We start from the raw sequence: 19,651 nt of genomic DNA, 5'->3' as shown, positions 1-19,651 counted from the left end.
GTCGAGACCCTCCGGCTGAGCACGATGCGTAGACACCGAAGGTCTGGTGCTGACTGGAGCAGGATGAGGGCCCTGGGGATCCGGTCCGCGCAGCTCCGCCCGGCACCTCGGGAGCCCTAAGAGCGCGGCAGGGACCCTTTGGGGTGGGGGGTCGGGGTGGCTGAGGGCGGGGCCTGGGCCTCCTAGGCCCCGCCCCCTCGGAGCTCGCCCCGCCCCGCCCCCCTCCGCGGGGTCCTGCGCGTTAAAAGGCGCGCGGTCCGGCCGGGCTGCACTTGCGTTGCACCCGGGCAGAGTGCGGCCGCGACGGGGCGGGCGGACTCTCTGGCGCTCAGAGCCAGCCTCGGGTCCTCAGCGCCTGGCGCTCGAACCTCCGTCCCGACCTCCACCCGGACCCGGACCCAGACCCCGACCCGGCCCGGCCCGGCCCCCCGCCCCCGCCCCCCGGGCCGATGGACTACTCCTACCTCAATTCGTACGACTCGTGCGTGGCGGCCATGGAGGCGTCCGCCTACGGCGACTTCGGCGCCTGCAGCCAGCCTGGCGGCTTCCAATACAGCCCCTTGCGACCCGCCTTCCCCGCGGCGGGGCCGCCCTGCCCCGCACTCGGCTCCTCCAACTGCGCGCTTGGCGCCCTACGCGACCACCAGCCCGCGCCCTACTCGGCAGGTGAGCGCCGCCCCGGCCCAACACTCCCTCCAAATCCTGCGGATCCCGCAGCCCCTGCCCTACGAGTGAATACGACTTGCCCCCACGACCACCCCCATCCCCGCCTTGACCAGGCCCTCCAACGCCCTGCAAGACCCCAGTAACATGAGGTTTCCCTTGGGCAGGGACGAGCCCCACCCTCTCATACCGGCCACCCCTTTCTCGCGCTGCCAAATCTCTTCGGACCAAGGAAACAAATCCTCGGTCCAGCTGGATTCCTCACTAGGCCCTCTCTGATCACTCTCAAAGGCTGACCATCAACCTCTCCATAACCTGGATCCTCACAAGAGGCTCCTAGCTCGGTGGTCCAGTCAGATCACCTCAGTCCCTTGTGGTGCGCAAACACAACCTTCCTCCCCAGCAAGGACCCATGCGGCGGCTGAGCAGCCCATATGGGAAGCTTCTTAGAGCCCCCGGCACCACCAGGCCCCTCCCTCCCTGCCTTGGACTCACACCTTCTGCATCCCCAAAACCAGTTCCCATAGGCTGCAGAGAAGGGGGCTTAGGTCATTAAGCCACTTTCACTTCCCCCTCCTCCCGCCCCTGCCCGGGACTCTCCCAGCTACAGTCCTGCAGAAGCCAGAGCTCCTGGGCCCCCACGCCACCGTTAGAGGCAAGTCCCTGGCAGAACCCTCCGTCCCTGAGCCGCTCAGCCATCCCTATCCCTCGGATGAGAGTCCCAGCCTGCCCCACCCAACCTCCCTGTCTCCTTCCCACCTAGGAAGACCATTAGGGACCCAAGTAGGAGCCCTGGCCTGGGGGTGCAGGGTGGGGGACACATGGGTCTGTAGAAAGGAGAACCAGGGAGATGTAGGCCGTCTGGAACAGGGGTGGGAACCCTGGGCCAGATGAGGATGGAGACTGGGGAGGTGGGGAGCATGGGCCCCAGAGTGATGGTGTTCTGAGCCCAGAGGGATGGGGCTAAGGTAGAGAGATGGGAAGACTGGGGGGCCTGAGAGAATGGGGATCCTATGTTGGAGGGCTGCAGGTAAGAACCAGGTGACAGGGGCAGGAATTATGGGGAATGGGGGCTGAAGGAAGACTGGAGACGGAGTTCAGAAAGATGGCGATAGGAGTGGGATGTTGGTAACGAGGATGAGGGGTGACGGGGACCCAGAGAGGTAGGACAAAGATGAAGGAGACTGGGACCCCTCGGAGAACATGGATGGGAAGCTAGTGTCAGAAACCCAGACTGGGGGGCAGTGAGACTGGGGGGGGGGGAGCAAGAGATGGGGGGGATGAGGGGGGATTGCCTTGGCAGGGATGTGAGAAGGTACGGGGGGGGGGGTGCAAAAGGAGATGGAGGAACTTGGGTAGGGGAGAAATAAGAATCCTTCCCCGTGGGCACAAAGAGAAGAGTGGCCAGAAGAGGGAAGTTGAAGAGAGATTCAGATGAGGAAGAAGAGAGGGGTGCACCTGGGGGGGGAGCGAGGATGTGAGACAGAGCTGAGGAAAGCAAGGAGCTGGTGGGGGAGGGAGGGAGAGGGGCCAAGTGTGCACACCCAGGGAGCATGGCAGTGGACCCGCAGGAGGCCCTTGGTGGGGAAGGGGGCTCATGACTGCCCCCGGGACCTCCTGCTGCTGCTGGGACCCGACGCACATCCAGGGCTAGGCTGGACAGAGCAGGACCTGAAGTCAGGCAGGCAGAGAGGCTGAGGGAAGCGGGCGGGAACCAACGGCAGGTCGGCAGGTCGGGAGGCCTCCGCTGGTTTCCTGGTTTCAGCCCACTCTCCCGCTCCTGGGCTCCTGGTTCCTTGCGCCCGGGGGCCTCCTTCATTGCTGCGGGCCGCGGAGCCATGCAGAGGGATGATGCCCAGGGGCCAGGGTAGGGCTAGGGGTGGTGCACCAGTCCCTCTGGGGCAGGACACAGCTGGCTGAACTCTGCCTCTGACCCCCGTCCACCCTCGTTGCCCCCCCCCCCGCCCTCCCCCACACACCCTCAGTGCCCTACAAGTTCTTCCCGGAGCCGTCAGGCCTGCACGAGAAACGCAAGCAGCGGCGCATCCGCACCACTTTCACTAGCGCGCAGCTCAAGGAGCTGGAGCGCGTCTTCGCGGAGACCCACTACCCGGACATTTACACGCGCGAGGAGCTGGCACTCAAGATCGACCTCACCGAGGCTCGTGTGCAGGTACGTGTATGCGCGCGGAGGGCTGCGCCGGGTCCGTGCCCTATGCCTGGGGTTCGCGGACAGCTGCATTGTGGAAGCCAGGATCGAGGGCTAAGGAGCAGGGTGCAGTCTGGGGTCAGCTGGAGGAGGCAGCAGGAGGCAGCGGGGGCTGGGACTTGAAGGCCCTGGGGGACCTGAGCTGCTTAGGGCCATGCTGCTCCATTTGGACTTCCTCTTCAGTCTCGCTTCACAAGATGCTTGAGAAGAAGAGGGGCCTAGTGGGGAGAGGGATCCCGGGCGGCTTTGGGGTCGGTGGGGGGAATGGGCAGGCAGCACCTTGGGGAGCTCCCCAGCGCTGCTGTGGTGGTGGTGGTAGGTGACGGTGGCGGCGGCAGCAGTGAAACGCTGAGCCCAGGACAGGCGCAGGGCAGTAAAGAGCCAGGCCAGGGCGGATCCTGTTGTCTGAGTACAGAGGATCAACTGGCCGCCTTGACGCAAGGCGCTGGACAAAAGGTCTCCCCAATGCCCTAACCCCCCAGGCGGCAGAGAGGCTTCCTAAAAGAGGGCAAAGGAAGAGTTCCCTACAGGAGACCAAGAATACTGGGAAGCAGCGGGGTCCCTGAGTGAGCAGATTCCAAGGGCACAAAGCCGACGACCTAGATCGGGGGTGGGGGTGGGGGGACGCTGAGAGGGCAACTGGCGGGGTGAAGGAGGGCTGAGAGCCAGCGCTCACAAGGCGGCGCACCGGTCCCTTTCCGACCGACATGCCGGCTGACTGGCCTCCTGTGCCCGCAGGTCTGGTTCCAGAACCGCCGGGCCAAGTTCCGCAAACAGGAGCGCGCGGCCAGCGCCAAGGGCGCGGCGGGCACGGCGGGAGCCAAAAAGGGCGAGGCGCGCTGCTCGTCTGAGGACGACGACTCCAAGGAGTCCACGTGCAGCCCCACGCCCGACAGCACCGCATCGCTGCCGCCGCCGCCGCCCGCGCCCAGCCTGACCAGCCCGCGCCTGAGCCCCAGTCCGCTGCCCGCCGCCCTGGGCTCTGGGCCCGGACCCGGGCCCGGACCCCAGCCTCTCAAGGGCGCGCTGTGGGCCGGCGTGGCGGGCGGTGGGGGCGGCGGGCCCGGAACGGGCGCGGCCGAGCTGCTTAAGGCCTGGCAGCCGGCGGAGCCCGGGCCCGGGCCCTTCTCGGGCGTTCTGTCCTCCTTTCACCGGAAGCCCGGTCCCGCCCTGAAGACCAACCTCTTCTAGCCGCCGGCCTCTAGAGGCTTTGAGCCTTTCCCGAGACGCCCCAGCCCCTCCAGGACCCAACGGAACCAGTCCCGTCCCGTCGTCTGCCTGGAAGTTCCCATCTGTCCCCACTCCCATGGTGTCAGACCCCTACGTGTGCCCTCCCCGACTCTGGAGTCAGGGCCGCCCCGAAGAGTAGAGTGCTTTTCACGGGGACCCCTCCGGGAGAGCCCAGAGCCCTTCCCAGCTCGGTTTTCTTTGGAAGCGGGATCAAATGACACCTGTCCCTGAAAGTGCCCCCAGGGGAAGGTCCTCAGAGAGGAGCGGCCCCGCCCCCTCCGCTGGCTCCGCTGCTGGCTGGGTCACTCCTTATCTCGGAGGTCACTCCTTACCTCCTCCCCATCCCTGCCAAGGCCGGGGTCCCTGGGCTGAACAGCAGTCTGAGGGGACCTGCCGCCCACGCGCCCCTCCGGCTCCTCTCCCTCCAGCGGGTCTGGCGCAGAGTGCCCCTGTCATCGCGGGGGCCGCCCCAGGAGGAGGCAGAGGCTTCCTTTCACCTGATTTTTTTTTTTTGGTTGTTGCTGTTGTTCCTTTTCTTTGAAAAACTTGTAATTTATTGAGGTGAGTTTTGCTCAATCCAAATAAAACTTAATTTATTGAAGACATCCCACCAGCAGCCCTTCTGAGTGCCTAGGACAGGGCCAGGGCTATTTGCAGGAACCATCCCGGTTGCATCCAGCGAGGAACCAAGCCACGCGGTGGTGCATTCCCAGCACGGGGAGGGGGGACAATCCAGGAGATGGCCTGCCCCTCCCCAGCGACCCCAACAATATTAAGGTGCCCTCCCTCCCCAAACCCACACAGAAAAGCTTAAATCACCATGGCCCAGGTCTCGGGCTATTCCTTCATTTCCGGACAGGCAGACCCCCCCCCCCCCCAATCAGGACAGTTGGAGGAGGTCTTGGTGGAGCTCCTCCCCCATGGAATAGACAGGGGAAGGCCACAGACACCACGGGACCATGTCGGGAGGGCCCCAACCAGTATCCTGGGTCCCAGGGGCACCACCCCCGGGGCTGGTAGGAGAGCCCCAGGGAAGGACAGCAACCAAGGAGGTGGAGTAACCATGGCAACTGGTGCCTGGGCCTTAAAGGTGAGGGGCAGGATGTCCTACTTAGGGCATTCGTGTGACTGGGCAGTGGGGAATGCAGATTCCCAATAAATAGGCAGCCAGGCACTGCCCCAGCCTTAACTTCCCAATGCCGGGGCTATGGCTGCGCCTTCGTCCAGGAGGAAGGGTGCCCACTTCCCAGCTTGGTGGGGTCACTGTCATTACTTGCTGAGCTGTAAGGTATCCAGAAGGAGGCGCTTGTGAGCTGGGTCCTGCACCCCAGCCTCCTCCAGGTCTTCCTCCGTGATGTCACTAAGGAGGGGGAAACAGAGGCTGGAGCTGGGCTGGAAGATCCTGACGGACCCCGGGGTTCTGCCCCTGGGGGTCAGCCCCAACCCATCCGCCTCCAACCCCGCCCCCACCTGAGAAACTCCAGGTCGTCCCAGCCATTGTGCACCAGGCCCTCCTCATAGCGCTCCAAGCCGATGGCCCGCAGCCAGGCACCCATGCCCGCCTCGCCCAGCCCGCCGGCCCGCCCGCCCTGCGGGCACGGAGCCTGGGGAGACAAGGCAGGTCATGGTGAGCACTGTGAGTGCCCCCTCCCCCCCAGATGGAAACAGCTGCAGCCAGCCACAAACTACCCATGCTCTGGGGGAGAGGAGGCGAGCACGGGACCGAGTCATTGGTCCCCCCAGGTCCCAGGGCCCAGCCCAGGGCGGAGGGGACATCGGGGCCCACTGGTCGATGGAGTGAAGGATCCCGCAGTCGGCGGGCAAGCACGCTCCTCGGGGACACAGGGCCAGTCACCTCCTCTGCCAGGTCCTCCTGGATGCTCTCTCGGATGCGGGGCGGAGGGAAGCTGAGGGGCCGGCCATAGTCTGAGGGCAGTCCTCGGGGTGGCTGCAGATCCAGGGGGCTTGGCAGGAGCACGGAGCGGGCAGGCCCCGCCGGAGCATAGTCCACCTCGCTCAGCGTCTTGGCCATCTGCAGCACGGAGCAGGAGCGGTCGTCCCCGCTGGCGACATCGCCCAGGAAAGTGCTAGCAGGGGAGGGGCCTGGGGGCAGCGGGGGCCTTGGGTGGGCCTTGGGAGGGGGTGGGCCCCGGGCCTCACCCCCACATCGACCCCGGACTACCGGCCCCGGCAGAGGATCCAGACTGAGGGGCAGGAAGATGGCGGAGTCTGGGAGTGGGGGGGGAGGGAAGTCCGGAGGGGGCAGTGTGCCCCCCGACTCCTCATCTGATGAGCTCCCCTCTCCTGCCCGGGGGGGCCGGTGGCGCCCCAGCTGTGGGGCAGGCACGGTGACAGCCACTTTGTTCTTGGTGGCAGGCGGGACGGGGGCCCTGGCAGGCGAGGGTGGCTCTGGCGGCAGCAGCTGGTGTGGGACCCCTTCGAGGACGTAGTAGGCGGGGTTGTTGAAGCTGTTCTTGGGTGGGGGGGCCGCCACCCCTTCCGGCTCAGGAGCCCCCTCTGGCTTCAACCTGGGTTGGGGAGCAAGGAGGACTAGATAAGCACCCAGAAGGCCAAGGTGAAAGCCATGGAGGACAAGCTGGACGACTGGTGCGTGACCTGGAGCCCACACCTGCCCTCTCCTGCCCCTGGTTTGCTCATCTAGAGAGTCTAGCGGGGTGGGTAGGGGGTTGAATGGGTAACCCTAAACTCCCCGGCTTCGCTTGCTGAGACTCTCAGTCTTCTGACTCTGTAACTAAAACCTCCGGCAAACAGAGCCAGGTCTGAACTGCCCCCTGGACACCTGGAGTCTCCGCAGCATCTGGGGCAGAGCTGTGGAATCTTACTCAGGAATTCAAGTCGTTTTTACTCAAGCCTTGGGGCTAAAACCAGAGACGATGAGTGAAAAAGCACCAAACTGTTCCAGGAGTTTTTGTTTAAATGCACATGGCCACTGGCTACCCTCGGGTGCAAGCCTCCTCTCCCAGGGAAGGGGCCAGGCAGCACCAGCGCCCAGGACCCTGAGAGTTGTGGAAAGGAAGTCCCTCGGGCCGTAGTTTGGGAAGCTATATTAAGCAGAGTCGAAAGGAAGTGTCCTTCCTTCTCCCCTGCCCAGAACCTCGGCTAGTGCTGTTGTGCCCCGGGAATATCTAGGCAAAGACTCGGCAGGAAGCATCTCCCAAACCCGTCTGACCACACGCCCGTCTCCAGCGGGGCCCCGGGAGGGCAGAGTCCGAGCCAGCTCTGCTGACAGAGGGAGCTGTTTTTAAGGCAGGATCGAGAGGAAACACTGACTGTGCTCCCTTTGACTCGGAGCCACATCTAAGGGCAGCCTGGCTGGCTGGATCTGCCATGGGCATAAGGCCACCGCACCTCTGACCACGGGGTGGCCCAGGACCCTGAGGGGCAGGTACAGTGACGGACAGACTGGGGGGTGCGACAGGCTCCTTCTCTCACCTGGGGGTCAAGGGCTCCTCCCGGGGCACTGCTCGGGGTGGGGCTGGGGGCCTCCCCGTTGGTGGCGGTTTCTCTGGTTCTTCGAATAACTTGGACAGCGGGCAGGAGGCCTCTGTGGAGGCTGGCTTGCGGCTCCCTGACCTGCCCGAGGTGCACAGGACAGGGAGATGAAGTGGAGCTGACCGGAGCGCCCAGGCACCCCTACACATGACACCCAACGCGGGCCCAGCTCACCTAGGCTCCTGGCTGCCTCGCGACACAGAGGGGGCTTTGCTCTTTGCTCCTGCCTCATCCTTATCAATGCTGATCCACTCTGGGTGGGTAGGGAGGGCAGACTCAGAGGGGCCCCAGGGTCCTGGGTCCCACAGACATGCTCTGGGCCTGCCAGCCCTGCCCAGCTCTTCCTGGGCAGGCCTACTCCCGGCCCTGGTCAGAGAACCTCCGAGTATCTCAGGGGTTCCCACATGACCCTGCCCCACGTCCTCCCCTCCTGGACCCCATCTCCCACCCCCCACCCTTCCCAAGGGAGCCCCCACCGTAGAGCCGCTCCCGGGTGCCCAGGCGCTCCGTGGGCACCCGCACCTTCATGGAGCCGCGGATGTTGCCCGTCTCCTCGCCACGGTGGGACAGGAAGGTCAGGAACTGCTGGGCCGTGCTGCCAATCATGGACTTGAGCGCAACCACGCACTCCCCTGAGAGGCAGATGGGATGGGCCGGCAAATTGCCAAACCTTTCTGGGGCCCTGCTTGGTTCTCCTGCCCCCTGGGCACCCCTCACCCCTCACCCCTCACCATAGGATTCATAGCCATCCATGGACTTGACTGTGAGCAAGAGGTGCTGGTCTTGCAGGTATTCGATGTCAGCCAGAATGGGTTTGAGCTGGGAGCAGGGAGGCCCAATAAGGAACAAAGCCCACAGCCACCCCGCCCGCCCCTCGCACCTGCTGCCTCTGACATGGCTTGCCCCTGCCCTCACACCCAGCCATGCTCGCTCACAATCACCCTTTAAGGAAAGATCCCAGACCCTTAATGTAGAAGACAGCCCTGCCTGGGCCTTCCACAGCACTCAACATCACAGTAACTGATTAACTTTTTGCATCGGTGGCAGCCAGTGTAGGACTTGACATTTAGCGAAGGCTCAAGAAATGCGGCTCCACAGCCTCCCAAGAAAGCAAACGCCCTGATCCTCACGCACGCCCAGCCCCCTCGCCCCCCCCACACACCCTGCGTGTCTGCTGGCCCTGCTCTCCCTCGCAGGCAGGCTCACCACTGCGTTCTGCCACAGCTTCACCCACAAGCCCCAGCCCTGCCCGCAGCCTCACCGTGGGTAGCTGGCGTGAGGACCATTGCACTTTGAGGAAGTTGATGTTATCACTGCTCTGGGCATCATTCTCGAAGCTCTTCTTGTACTCTAGGGCGGGGATGGGGACACCCAGCTGAGCGCCCCTCCCGCCTCCCTTTCCCTTCAGTAGGGGCTGACTGCTCTGGGCAGCCGCTGGCCCTCCCGCCCCTGGGGCCCACACTGTGCCCCAGGCCCCGTCTCTGACCCTCCAGGCAGGTGGAGTAGAACTCAATGAAGAACTTGGTGCGGCTGGCTGTCTTCACAATGGCCTCGATGCTCTCAAACTCGATGTAGGCCTGGTCCGAAGTCTTCGAGAGCCCTGAGGGGCACAGGAGGAGGACAGACAAGGGGGCTAAGAGGGCAAGAGAGGATCCCAGGAGCAACGGGGCAGGAAACTGAGGCCCTGGCAGAGTGGGAAGCAGGGCGAGGCGGGCCTTCCTGATCCTAAGCCACCAATGGGGAGACCCTGGAGCCCAGGCCGTAGATGAAAGACCCATCTCAGGGGGCTGGGGACCAGAAGTGCCTGCCCACTGACAATCTGCCACACCTGGGCACACACGGGGCCCAGGGAGATACAGACACAGAAGTGTGCTTTTACACACACACATACCCCTCTCACAGTGACCCAGGCAGACACCCTGACACGGCACATTCAGAGACACCCTGCACTTGCATGTACGAGTACACATACACCGATGTACATGTGCCCAGGCCACACCTGTGCGAGCCACCAAGCACACCCAGAATAGTCACCTTTCTTGGAGATGAACTGAGAGGTAACTCCAACCTCAAATGTCCCAAACACAGGGGAGTGGTCGCTGGTGACAATGTCATCCGTGCAACCTGGGGAGGGGGCACGGAGCTCATCAACCTGGGAGGGGGCAACGGCCCTCCTCTCGGCTCGGGCAGTGTCAGGACAGTGACCTCCCCCCAGCAGCACCCATCACCCAGGCCAGGAGGCGCTGACCATAGGAATTGCAGATGATGTGGGTCTCAGGGTAGGACTTCCACAGAATCCGATCACACCATGAGGGCACGTTGGTCCGGACCTGGGGCAGGGTGGGGTGGGGAGGTGCACTGTAGTCAGGGCCACCAGCTGGGGGCCACTCAGCATGTGCCCTGGCCCCAGTACCCACCTCCCTCCTTAGAGTCTCCCACGCCAGGACTACCCTGAGGGCCTCAGAGCAGCTGTATAAGCTGGAGTCCTAACTAGCTCTAGAGTCACTGCAGGCCTGGGGAGCCCCAAGGACATGCTGGTTTCCTGCTCACCCCAGTTGGCTTCTGCTTGTGCCAGGCATACGTGTCCCGGGAACCCCGCTCGTAGCGGTAGGTGGGTGGGAAGGAGATCTCTTCCTCACCTAAGGCAAGCACGGACAGGTGGGGTTCAGGGGTCCTGAAAGCCCAGAGATACCCCGAGCCCCCGGCCCTCGGGGGCTGCCTGTCAGGCCCAGACTCACTGAATCGGAGGAAGACCTTGTGCTTCTCCCGCTCCAAGTTGAGTTGGTCCACCCTGAGCAGGGGCTCAAACTCCTTCCTGCTGATGTAGTTCAGGATCTCCTGGGGACAGGGAATGCACGGGTTGCTGGAGGTTTTCCTCCTGAGTCAGAGCCAGGGGTGATGGCCACCTGGCCCCCAGCCTCCCCACGTCCCCCCAGCGGGGCCCTGGATGTCGGCACCTGGATGTCCATGTCTAGGCGATAGTTGAGGTCCCCAAACCAGAAGAGGTGGGTGAAGCGCAGAGAGATGTCAAAGGCATTGAGCTGCCGGTCGCCCAGCGAGAGCAGCCGCAGGATGTCCAGGTAGTTCTGGTTCCGCCTGAGGTCGGGGGTGCGGGGTTGGGGGAGGTACGTCCCAGTGTCAGGGTGTGGGGAAAGGGCCAGAGGGAACGGCCGGGAACAAGGCAGGGGCAGCAAAAGACAGGGGCCTACAGTGGGACCAAGGGGGAGGAGGGTCCCTGGGGGCTGGCAGGTGGGATGGAGACAGGGGTCAGAGGAACAGGGGCTAGGGCCAGCGCGGTGATCGGAAGGTACCCCCTCACCGCGCAGTCTTCTCGTTCCCCGAGGTGAGGTGGCAATTCACAAAGCCAAACGAGGTGCCGTTGAGCATGAAGGACACGCCCACAGCTCCCTTGTTCCCTGCCAGGGGAAGTGAAAGAGGAAGCCAGGGTCTCAGGGTGGGACTTCCGCCTGGGAGGGCTCCGGTTCTCTCCCAGTCCTTGGAGCTGCAGTGAGGGGATCTTTCCTCCCACCCCAGACAATGCAAGGCAGGCAGTCCCCTGAAAGCAAATATCCACACCACCCCCAAGGCCCCTCCTGGGGCGCATGTACACCACTGGGGGTCTCACGGGAGGGAGAGGAGAGGCTGTGCAGAGCCCATGCAGAGGGAGCCCTGCATGGCAATCATAAGACGGCACTAAGCCCGGCTCCCCCACTCACTTGCTGTGTGACCCTGGATGGGTTATTGGACTACTCTGAGAAAAGGGAGCAACTATGCTGGCCTAGCCTTCCCAATGGGGCTGGAAGAGGCATAGAATAGAACTGCTTTATGAGGTTCAAAGCACCCCATCGACGGGAAAGCTGAGACCCCCAAAGCCGGGGAGCCCCTGAACTGGAGAGGAGGCAGGTGGCATGGGCACAGGGAGCCCAGTGCCCTCAGGAACCCCCGGCGCCTGCTCACCCAGAGTGTTGGCGATGCCGGTCTTCACGCTGGAGGTGCTGACGTGGCTGATGCGGTTCTCGTGCTCTGGCTTGACCAGCACGGCCACCTTGATGTTCCACAGCGACTGCATGGCAATCTGCATGGAGGGGTGGCGTCACCCCCGTCCTGGGCTAGGCCCCTGTCCGCACTCGCCCTGGCCTACAGTTCACACTGTTCTGTCAGTCACCAGGCAGGGAGGCCTGGCACTGGGGTGGACATCTGGCTCAGCCGATGCCGCCTGGGATGCTCACACCCCATACTGGAGTGTCTGGGTTCGAGTCCCAGCTCCGCTCCCAGTCCCAGCTTCCTGACGATGCACACCTTGGGAGACAGCAGTGATGGCTCAAGTAGTTGGGTCCCTGCACCCACAACGGAGACCAGGATTGAGTTCCCAGTTCCTGGCTTCACACTGGCACAGCCCTGGCTGTTGTGGGCATTTGAGGAATGAACCAATGGATGAGAAATCTCTCCCTCTCTCTTTCTGCCTTTCAAATAAGTAACATTTTTAAATAAAAAAAAATTTAAAGAACTACTTTAAAAAAGAAAAGATCTGCTACCCTCTTCCCCAAGGAACCAGGGAGCACACGGTCCCCTTGTAGCAAGGACTCAGGTTAGGTCTCCCAAAGGGTAAGCCCGGGGACCAGGACAAGCCAGTCTAGCTCTGTCCCCTTGGGAGGTCGGTGAAATCACGCAGGAGAGTGTGCAGTGGGGTGTGAGGGCAGGGGACTGGACAAGGTGACCCCTCACCGGGCGGTAATCCAAATCTGTGAGCTCCTTGAGGCCCCCACGCAGCAGGTCCAGCCACTCTCGGTCGCCCACCGAGTTCTCCTGGGTCCCAAAGACATAGATGTCGTGGGGTATGGTCACTGTGACCTCGTCCAGGGTCTTCCCCAGGCCCTTTGATGTGAACCAAGATGTCACGTTTTTCGGAGGTGGCACACTTCCTGGAGGTGGTAGGGGTAGGAGGTCAGGCCCAGGCTCTGGGGACCACGCCCCTCTCCCACCCTAGCCCAGCCCAGGCCTGACCCATGTTCCAGGTGCCTATGAAGACAGAGATCATGTCGGGCTCATCCTGCTTGGAGTGCTTGTTTTTCATGAGCTGCAGCAGCTGGCAAAAGGCCTCCCGCTTCTGCAGGGGACAGCAGCCAGTCAAGGGCAGGGAGACGCCAGGAAACACACCCCCCCCAGGAGCCAGGAGGGAGGCTCTCGCCTGCCTGGCTCACCTGGCTACACCTGCCACACAAGTCTGCAGCAGGTGCTCCGCGAGTGAGCACAGCAGGAACAGCTGAGCCACCCCCAGGCTACCCGCTCTCAAGGCCCCCTCTGCCGGAAGGGATGGCACACCTACATCACGCGTTCCCTCTCCCCACCCAGTGGGTGAAAACACCCCTCCAGGGACCCTGGGAGCCCTCACCCGAGCACTGACAAAGATGAAATCCTTGCGCTGCGTCCGCTCTTTCTCCTTCTCAAACACGACACCAAGCTTGTTCTGGACACGCTGGGATTTAATGAGCTGGCGGACTAGGCAACAGAGGGTTGGTCACATGGGCCTGCAACCCCCAGCCAAGGGCCCCGCTCGGCCCCCCTCTCCAGACCCGGCCCCGGCTCACTGCGGTCATGGGTGAAAGTGGTCCAGTCCTCCTGGGAGTCCCGCTGTCTTCTCAGCAGCACCAGCCGTCCGCCCTCCACATCCACGCTCAGCGTGAACTTCTGCGACTTCCCGATCTTGGTCAGGTCGCCCAGGGTCACGTCCAGCTTCACCTGCAGGCCAGGAGGCGGGGAGGCTGCTGACAAGACCTTGGTGACGGCGCCCCCTCCCCCTCCAGTCTCCCACACCCGTCGGGGCCCCACCTGCCATGTACCTCAAAGGCCTGCACGGGGATGGTCTTGGCCTTCCGTATGGACGGCTGCAGGGGAGCAGGGGGTGCCGTGGAGCTCATGTCCTGTAGGGCCTTCAGGGCCTGCAGGGGACGGGGTGAGGTCAGGGCACACGCCGAGGGGAACAGCTGGCCTTGGGGCCAATGCTGGGCTGTAGATCAGGATTGGGAACAGGGCTGGGCCAATGAGAGAGGACAGTGACGGTGGTCAGGGGTCACGCCACCTTCTTCTGGATGCCAGACAGGAAGTCCTTGAGCACTGACAGCTTCAGTACCAGGCTCTCCAGTTCCTGCTCCCCAGTCTGTGGTGGGTTCTGGGGGGAGAAAGAATAAGGCTTGCACAGGAAGGGCCCCAGGAAGTACCCCCCCAGAGGTCTCCCCAGAGCCCCACCTGCTGCTGCAAAAGGCGAGTCACCATGGGCGAGCTCTGCTGGTCAAACACCTTGGACAGGATCTCCAGGCCAGACAGGACCTTGTCCACCTCACTAGGGGAGACAGCAGGAAAGAGGAATCCCACCCCAACCTAAGGCAGTGTAGCGCGCACCTTCACTGTGTGGACACAAGGGTACAGGCGAGGCAGAGTCAAGAAGCGACGACTCATTCACAGCTGGGGTCAGGGTCAGGGGTCAGAGCGAAGCGCATAGGTTGGCTGTCCCCGGTACCTGTGCAGCCTCCGGCAGGAGGTGACCAGGGTGCGGGTGAGGTGGGGCAGGTTGCTGGCTCCGCCTCTCACAGCCTCCAGGTCCAGCCCATAGCTACCCTTCAGATACTCGTGTGAGACGGTGCTGAGCCCGTTGGGAGCGCTTCAAGGAGGGGTTAAGAGTTAGTGGAGGTCCTTCTGACCCTGTCCCGCCACGTCCAGCCCATCCCAAGACCCGGCACTGGTGGGCCCGGGTGTGCCTGCCTCTGGGGCTCCATCCGGGGAAGGAGGTCAGGAAGCAGTTCTCCTGGGGGCACGGGAGAGGGGCTGGGGTCTCACCTCTCAGCAGCGGGAGTTGTGGGCGTCTCGGGGGCTGGCGATGGGCTGCTTGGCCCCACCGGGCCAGAAATGCTGGTGGAGCCAGAGCGCGGCGGCAGCGGGGGCTTCTCATCCTCCCCATCTGTGGACAGGGGTCAGTGTGGCAGCAGCTGGGGCCTCCTTCCCTCAGCGGACCAGGGGTGGGGGCGGGGCGCACCTGAGGCGTCGCGGTCGTCCGGCGGGTCCGGCTCTCTCTCGCCCTCTACAGGCAGCAGCAGGGCACACACGAGGCCCTGGTTGGGCTGGGCGTACAGGCCGACGAGCTCTCCCAGGGTCTGGAAGCGCCGCACAGGCACACCCTGCGAGGTCTGGGAGCCGGCCAGGGGTGGGGGAGAGTCAGCCAGCAGGTCCTCCAGCCCCACACTGGATCAAGGTCAGGGGTGCGAGGCCCACGGTCCTACCTGCACGGCCAGGAAGTCCTCTCCATCAGGCAGGATGCGGTATGTGTGCACATGCTTCTGATACCTGTGGGCAAGGCAGGACACAGGATCTGCCACCCGGCTCAGCCCCCCCAGCCCCCCAGCCCCCACCCGACCCCTGGCCCAGGCTTCACAGGGTTAACAATGGGGCCTATCTACTTCCACCATCCTCCTAGTGCTGCCAGCAAGAGCAGGAATGGCCAGCACACACACACACACACACACACCCCAACAAGCCCTACAGAAGCTCCACACCCACCGCAGAGGCAGGGCTGGGAAAGCAACAGGCAGCTCTTTTGTGGCCTCTACAGCTGTCTAAACAGCCCCTCTGGGCTGTGGTACCAGGCTGGGCCCCCCGCCAGAGTAAGAGTCCTCAGAAGCCTGGTGGCCTCTCTGCACGTGTGCTCCCGCTGTGTTTGTGTGGCCGTCTGGCTCGGCTGGAGTCCCTTGTGCAGGGGGCAGGTTCACTGGGGAGGATGGGGGCAGCGTCCTAGTGCCTTCCCTGGACACAAGCGATGAGGGGCCCCCTCGGGGAGCCCTAGGCTGAGGAGGGGCAAGGGGGTTGCTGACAGACGGCAGCAGCAGCTGAGCAGGGGACAGCTGAGCCAGGCACACACTCAATGGGGGATGGAGGACTCCCCAGGCCTGCATGCCTCAGGGTCCTCTCGGCCAGGAAAGGCACCAGGGCCTGCGCGTATGTGCTGGCGCCTGTCAGAGGAGGCCCCACGCCGTGGCCACGGGTTCATTCTCTCTCCTCGGGTTAGCTGGGCACAGGGGCTCTCCTGGCTGCCAGGGCTGGGAAGGTGTTGCTGAGTGGGTGTGTCAGTCTGTGGGCTGTGTGTCTGTGTTGACAACAACAGCAGCATTCCATCAACCAAACTCTGCCTCTGCATCAGGCCGCTGCTCGGCGGCCCTTGCTTCTCACTCCATGCTCACATTCTGAAGTAGAAATGATTATTATGCCCATTATCCAGATGAGGAAGTCGAGGCTCAAACATGCAAAGCTGATCTGCTCGAGGTCATGGAGCAAGTAAAAGGCAGAGCTGAGATTTTAAACGGGATCAGAAGCCAGGCTCCGTATCCCAGCCTGTGGTCTAGTGCCTGTGCATGCTGGGGCGGGGGTGCGTCTTCCGTGCTCTCCATGTACACGCAGGTGTGTACAGGTAAGCAAGTGTGGTATCGGGAAGCCTAAGGAATTGCCCACTTCTGATCCTCAGGCCCCTGAGGACTGCAGGGAGCTGCCCGAATCAGCTGGCAAAGCTGGAGCCCCCACACACGGACAGACCTCCCTCACCCCACCTGTGCCCTCCCCTGGCAGTGGAGCTAGGAGTCGCCCCAATCAACAGTAATGTTCCAGACCCCAGCTGTCCCCCTCCCACTCAACAGCTGACCCAGCACCTGCCTCCTTCCCCTCCCTAATTAGGGGGCTGCGAGGCAGGGCTCCGGGGACACTCATCTGCCTAAGAGTCTGGGCCTCGGCAGGTCAGCAGCCAAGGCCAGGCTTTCTCAACCTCTGTGCCACTGACACGGTGGGAGCCTGTCCTGTCTGGTGCGCTGCAGGACGGCCGCCAGCACACCTGGCTCCGACCACCATTCCAGCTGTGACCAATCAAAAACGTGTCCCCTGGCCTAGGAGAAGGGGGCCAATGCTCACCCCAGAACTGTCAGGAACACAGAGGGGACAGAAGGGACAGGGTTTGGGCAGGGAGGTTCACAGGGCCACGGGGGAACATAACCAGATCTAAACAAAGCAGCCTGCAGCGTCCCGCTCGCTCTTGTCCAGGGGCCCACAAACTGCCACTTACACCAGACTGCAAAGGGGGGACAGCGCAGGGAGAAGACTGCAAACTGAAAGTGCAAACTCATGCCAACACCACTGCCGCCAAGGCTCACAGGTACCGGCACGGGACCAGGGCCACTCTGAGAAGCACCAGGGTAGCGCTACACTCGGTACTCATAGCTTAGGGCTACAGCGGTCAGATAACCAGGGCTCAAGCCCAGAGCCCGGGCACACTCGCTCACTGATTCATAAACTAATGGTATGGTCCCATGCATCTTAGCCCTTGGTGTCCTCAAGCCTTCCCCTCAACACCCACCACCTGGCCGCTGCCCTCCCCCCATATACTGCCAAGGACAGACAGGACCCCCGGAAGAGGTTCCTGGGCATCCAAACACACCCCATCTATCCTGCTGCCCCCAACTCCTGCTACTGCCTACCACCCTGACACTCAACAAGCAGATCTGCACACAACAGCAGAGCACACTAGCACACCTGGCGCCCCTTCCACCTGGGGGATGGCGGGGGAGGGGGTGGAGTCTGCTAGGCTCGCCTGCATTGTCCGCCTTCACAACCACCATGGGCCGCAGAAACCACCATGGGCCGCAGAACCCCACGTTCTCTGTCCTCAAGGCCCCAGAAAGTGCGGCCAGACGTGCAGCAGGAAGTCAAAGCCCCTTGCATGCTTCCTCAGCCCCAAGGCCCCCACTGTGGCACTGGAGGCAGTGCTGGGGCCCCGCAGCCGCGGCCCCGACCCCGGCCCGGCCCAACCCCGCTCACCTACTGCACACCCCTGGTGCCCCGCCCGCCGGGACGCCCCCCGCCCTCCCCGCCCCCACACACCCGCCGCAACTCACAGGACGCAGAGCGCGAAGGCCCCCGCCACGCTCTCGCTGTCTCGGACCAGGAAGCTGCCATCGCGGCCCGCCCGGGCCAGCAACTCCTCTGCCGCAGCGCGGCTCAGGTCGCGGTGGTACCAGGCAGGAGCCGGGCTGCCCAGCGCGCCCCCAGGGCCCGGCGTCCCGCACGCCGAGGCCATGGCCCGCGCAGCGCTCAGCGCCGCCCGCGTCCGCCGGCCCGCGCCATCCGCCCCGGGACGCTGGAGGCCGAGGCCGAGGCTGGGCCCGGGACCTGGGCTTGAGGATCGGCGGGCCGGCCCGGGATGGGGATCGGGGCTCCTCGCTCCGCCGCGCAGGCCGCCTCGCTCGCCGCCGCGCAGCCGCCGCTGCCTGCAGCGCCGGCCTCAACTTGAAGAGAAAGAAAAGTTTGTTCAGAGGCGGCGGGGGAGGGGCGGGAGCGGAGCTCAGGGCCCGGCGGCCGCCCCCTTCCCCTCCGCTGGGCCGCAGCCCGCACCTCCCCTGCCCCCAACCTCTTCCCGCGGGGACGCAGCCTCCACGCTCCTGCGGGACCCGAACCTCTCAGACCCCACAGCGACCCTGCCCCTTCGCTCCCCGAGGAAGTCCAGCCTCCAGCCCCCTCCGAGGGCCAAACCGCCCTCTCCTCGTCCTCTCCCGGACACTCGGGGGTCCCGGGACCCCCCTGGAGAAGTCACACCTTCTCAATACTTGGAATGAAATGACCCGCGAGCCCCCAAAAAAGGTCTCATTCCACCCCCAAATCCGTTCCATCCGAACCCCTACAGCATCGAGGGATCGGGCTCCCGAAATCTAGGGTGAGCCGGTCCCCTTCGCTGGGGCAAGACTCCAGCCTCCTCTTGAATTTCGACTCCCAACCCGGCCAGGCCCGCGCCCGACAGACCCCGCCGGGAATGGGGGTGGGGGATGGAATCCCCTCCACGGGCCCCAGACAAGGTCTGGGACCCTCGGCCGCTCACGCACGTTCCCGCCGCGCCCTGGATCGCCCCCGCGCCGCGGGCCGGGGTCTCCAGGGGCGCGGCCGTGCTAGGGGAGGCAGCCCTCGGTCCCCCGAGGGAAGGCGCCCCGATCCCGGCTCCCGACCTCGCGCGCAGCGCCCCCGCGGTGCTCCTCCGGGCCTCCTCCCCGGCAGTGGCCACTTAAGATGGCCCTGGGCCGGCCGGCCGCCCCGGCGCCGCGGACCCGCGCGAGCCCGGCTGCCTGCTCCGTGCGGCTGGGAGAGGCTACGAGGGCAGACTCAGCGGAGACTCGGGGCTCGTAAAGCGCTCGGCACGGGCCCGGCCTCCGGCGGGCGCCCCCGAGGGGCGGCTATTTCTGTTATTAATGAAGGAGGAGGGACGGTGACAGCTGTGCAAACTGTAAAGCGCGGCGCGGGCCGGGCGGGTATTGTGAGCGCCCGCGCCCGCCCCCGCCTCGGCCCCGGCTACTCCCTCCGAGTCAACAAACTCGCGCCTCGGCGCCTGAGACGCGCGGACCCCGCCTCGCCCCCTCGGGCCGCGGGCGGAAGGGGGGTACGCGGCCCCGGGACGGGGGCGGAGCCCGTGGGAGAGCCTGGCCCGCCCCTTCCCAAAAAAAGACCTAGCCGGTGGCGGCGTCTCCCGGGAGTCCCCTTCCTGCCCCGCCCCTCCGCCTGGGCTCCTTAAAGGCGCAGGCCGCCTACCAGGCGCCCGCGCCGCCCGCTCCGGGGCGACAGTAGGAGGATCCCTTTAACCTGTCACAGAACTTTCACTTTGCTAACTTGAACCTGTTGACTGAGCCGGGTCACTCCGGACGAGCTCCTTCCGCTGTTCCAAATCCGTACAGCTTAGCCCCGCTGGGACAAAGCCTGGGACGTCAAGGGGGCTGTGTGGGGCCTTCCAGACTGGATAGGAATGATCACCAGGAGATCCGCCACCCACCCACCAGTGCTGCCAGATCCCGCCGGAAGCCCAGTAAACATCCTCCAGTCTGGGCCGGGGAGCTGACCGCGGTGAGAGGGGGCACCCTGCGGTAGAGTGCGGGGTGTTCTCCGACCGGTACCCGTGCCTCTCGTTTGGGATGTGGAGACGAAGACTCCCCCGAGAGGCGAGGGGAGACCGAGACCAGAGACCCT

General features: G+C 64.2%; 2 protein-coding genes across 4 annotated transcripts; one reads left to right on the top strand and one right to left on the bottom strand.

Annotated features, from left to right (window-relative positions):
* The first annotated feature begins 271 nt into the window (after positions 1 to 271).
* Positions 272 to 4,176, top strand: PHOX2A (paired like homeobox 2A). Its single transcript, XM_002708523.5, has 3 exons — positions 272 to 666; positions 2,649 to 2,836; positions 3,611 to 4,176. Exons 1-3 carry the CDS (start codon positions 450 to 452, stop codon positions 4,061 to 4,063), a joined length of 858 nt encoding a protein of 285 aa, XP_002708569.2. The 5' UTR covers positions 272 to 449; the 3' UTR covers positions 4,064 to 4,176.
* Positions 4,177 to 4,668: 492 nt separating this feature from the next.
* On the bottom strand, positions 4,669 to 18,792 carry INPPL1 (inositol polyphosphate phosphatase like 1). Of its 3 annotated transcripts, XM_051822582.2 has the most exons (29): positions 18,643 to 18,792; positions 17,542 to 17,931; positions 14,890 to 14,953; positions 14,646 to 14,796; positions 14,450 to 14,570; positions 14,133 to 14,273; positions 13,862 to 13,955; positions 13,695 to 13,784; positions 13,456 to 13,554; positions 13,204 to 13,354; positions 13,008 to 13,114; positions 12,620 to 12,722; positions 12,341 to 12,537; positions 11,573 to 11,690; positions 10,935 to 11,031; positions 10,573 to 10,711; positions 10,354 to 10,453; positions 10,166 to 10,254; positions 9,864 to 9,945; positions 9,650 to 9,739; positions 9,102 to 9,215; positions 8,877 to 8,965; positions 8,347 to 8,434; positions 8,092 to 8,247; positions 7,790 to 7,868; positions 7,556 to 7,696; positions 5,958 to 6,630; positions 5,573 to 5,706; positions 4,669 to 5,462 (listed from the first exon to the last, which is right to left on the bottom strand). In XM_051822582.2, the coding sequence occupies exons 2-29, from the start codon at positions 17,721 to 17,723 to the stop codon at positions 5,372 to 5,374; spliced, it is 3,780 nt and encodes a 1,259-aa protein (XP_051678542.2). In that variant the 5' UTR covers positions 17,724 to 17,931; positions 18,643 to 18,792; the 3' UTR covers positions 4,669 to 5,371. The 3 variants fall into 3 exon arrangements, with proteins under 3 accessions (XP_051678542.2, XP_051678547.2, XP_069931041.1); XM_051822587.2 differs by lacking the exon at positions 5,573 to 5,706; XM_070074940.1 differs by lacking the exons at positions 9,650 to 9,739; positions 18,643 to 18,792 and having other exon boundaries at positions 17,542 to 17,867.
* Positions 18,793 to 19,651: the final 859 nt, after the last annotated feature.

This window comes from Oryctolagus cuniculus, chromosome 1 (assembly GCF_964237555.1).
Source record: "Oryctolagus cuniculus chromosome 1, mOryCun1.1, whole genome shotgun sequence".
In the NCBI taxonomy this organism is placed as follows: domain Eukaryota; kingdom Metazoa; phylum Chordata; class Mammalia; order Lagomorpha; family Leporidae; genus Oryctolagus; species Oryctolagus cuniculus.
This window is presented reverse-complemented; position numbering and strand designations above follow the sequence as displayed.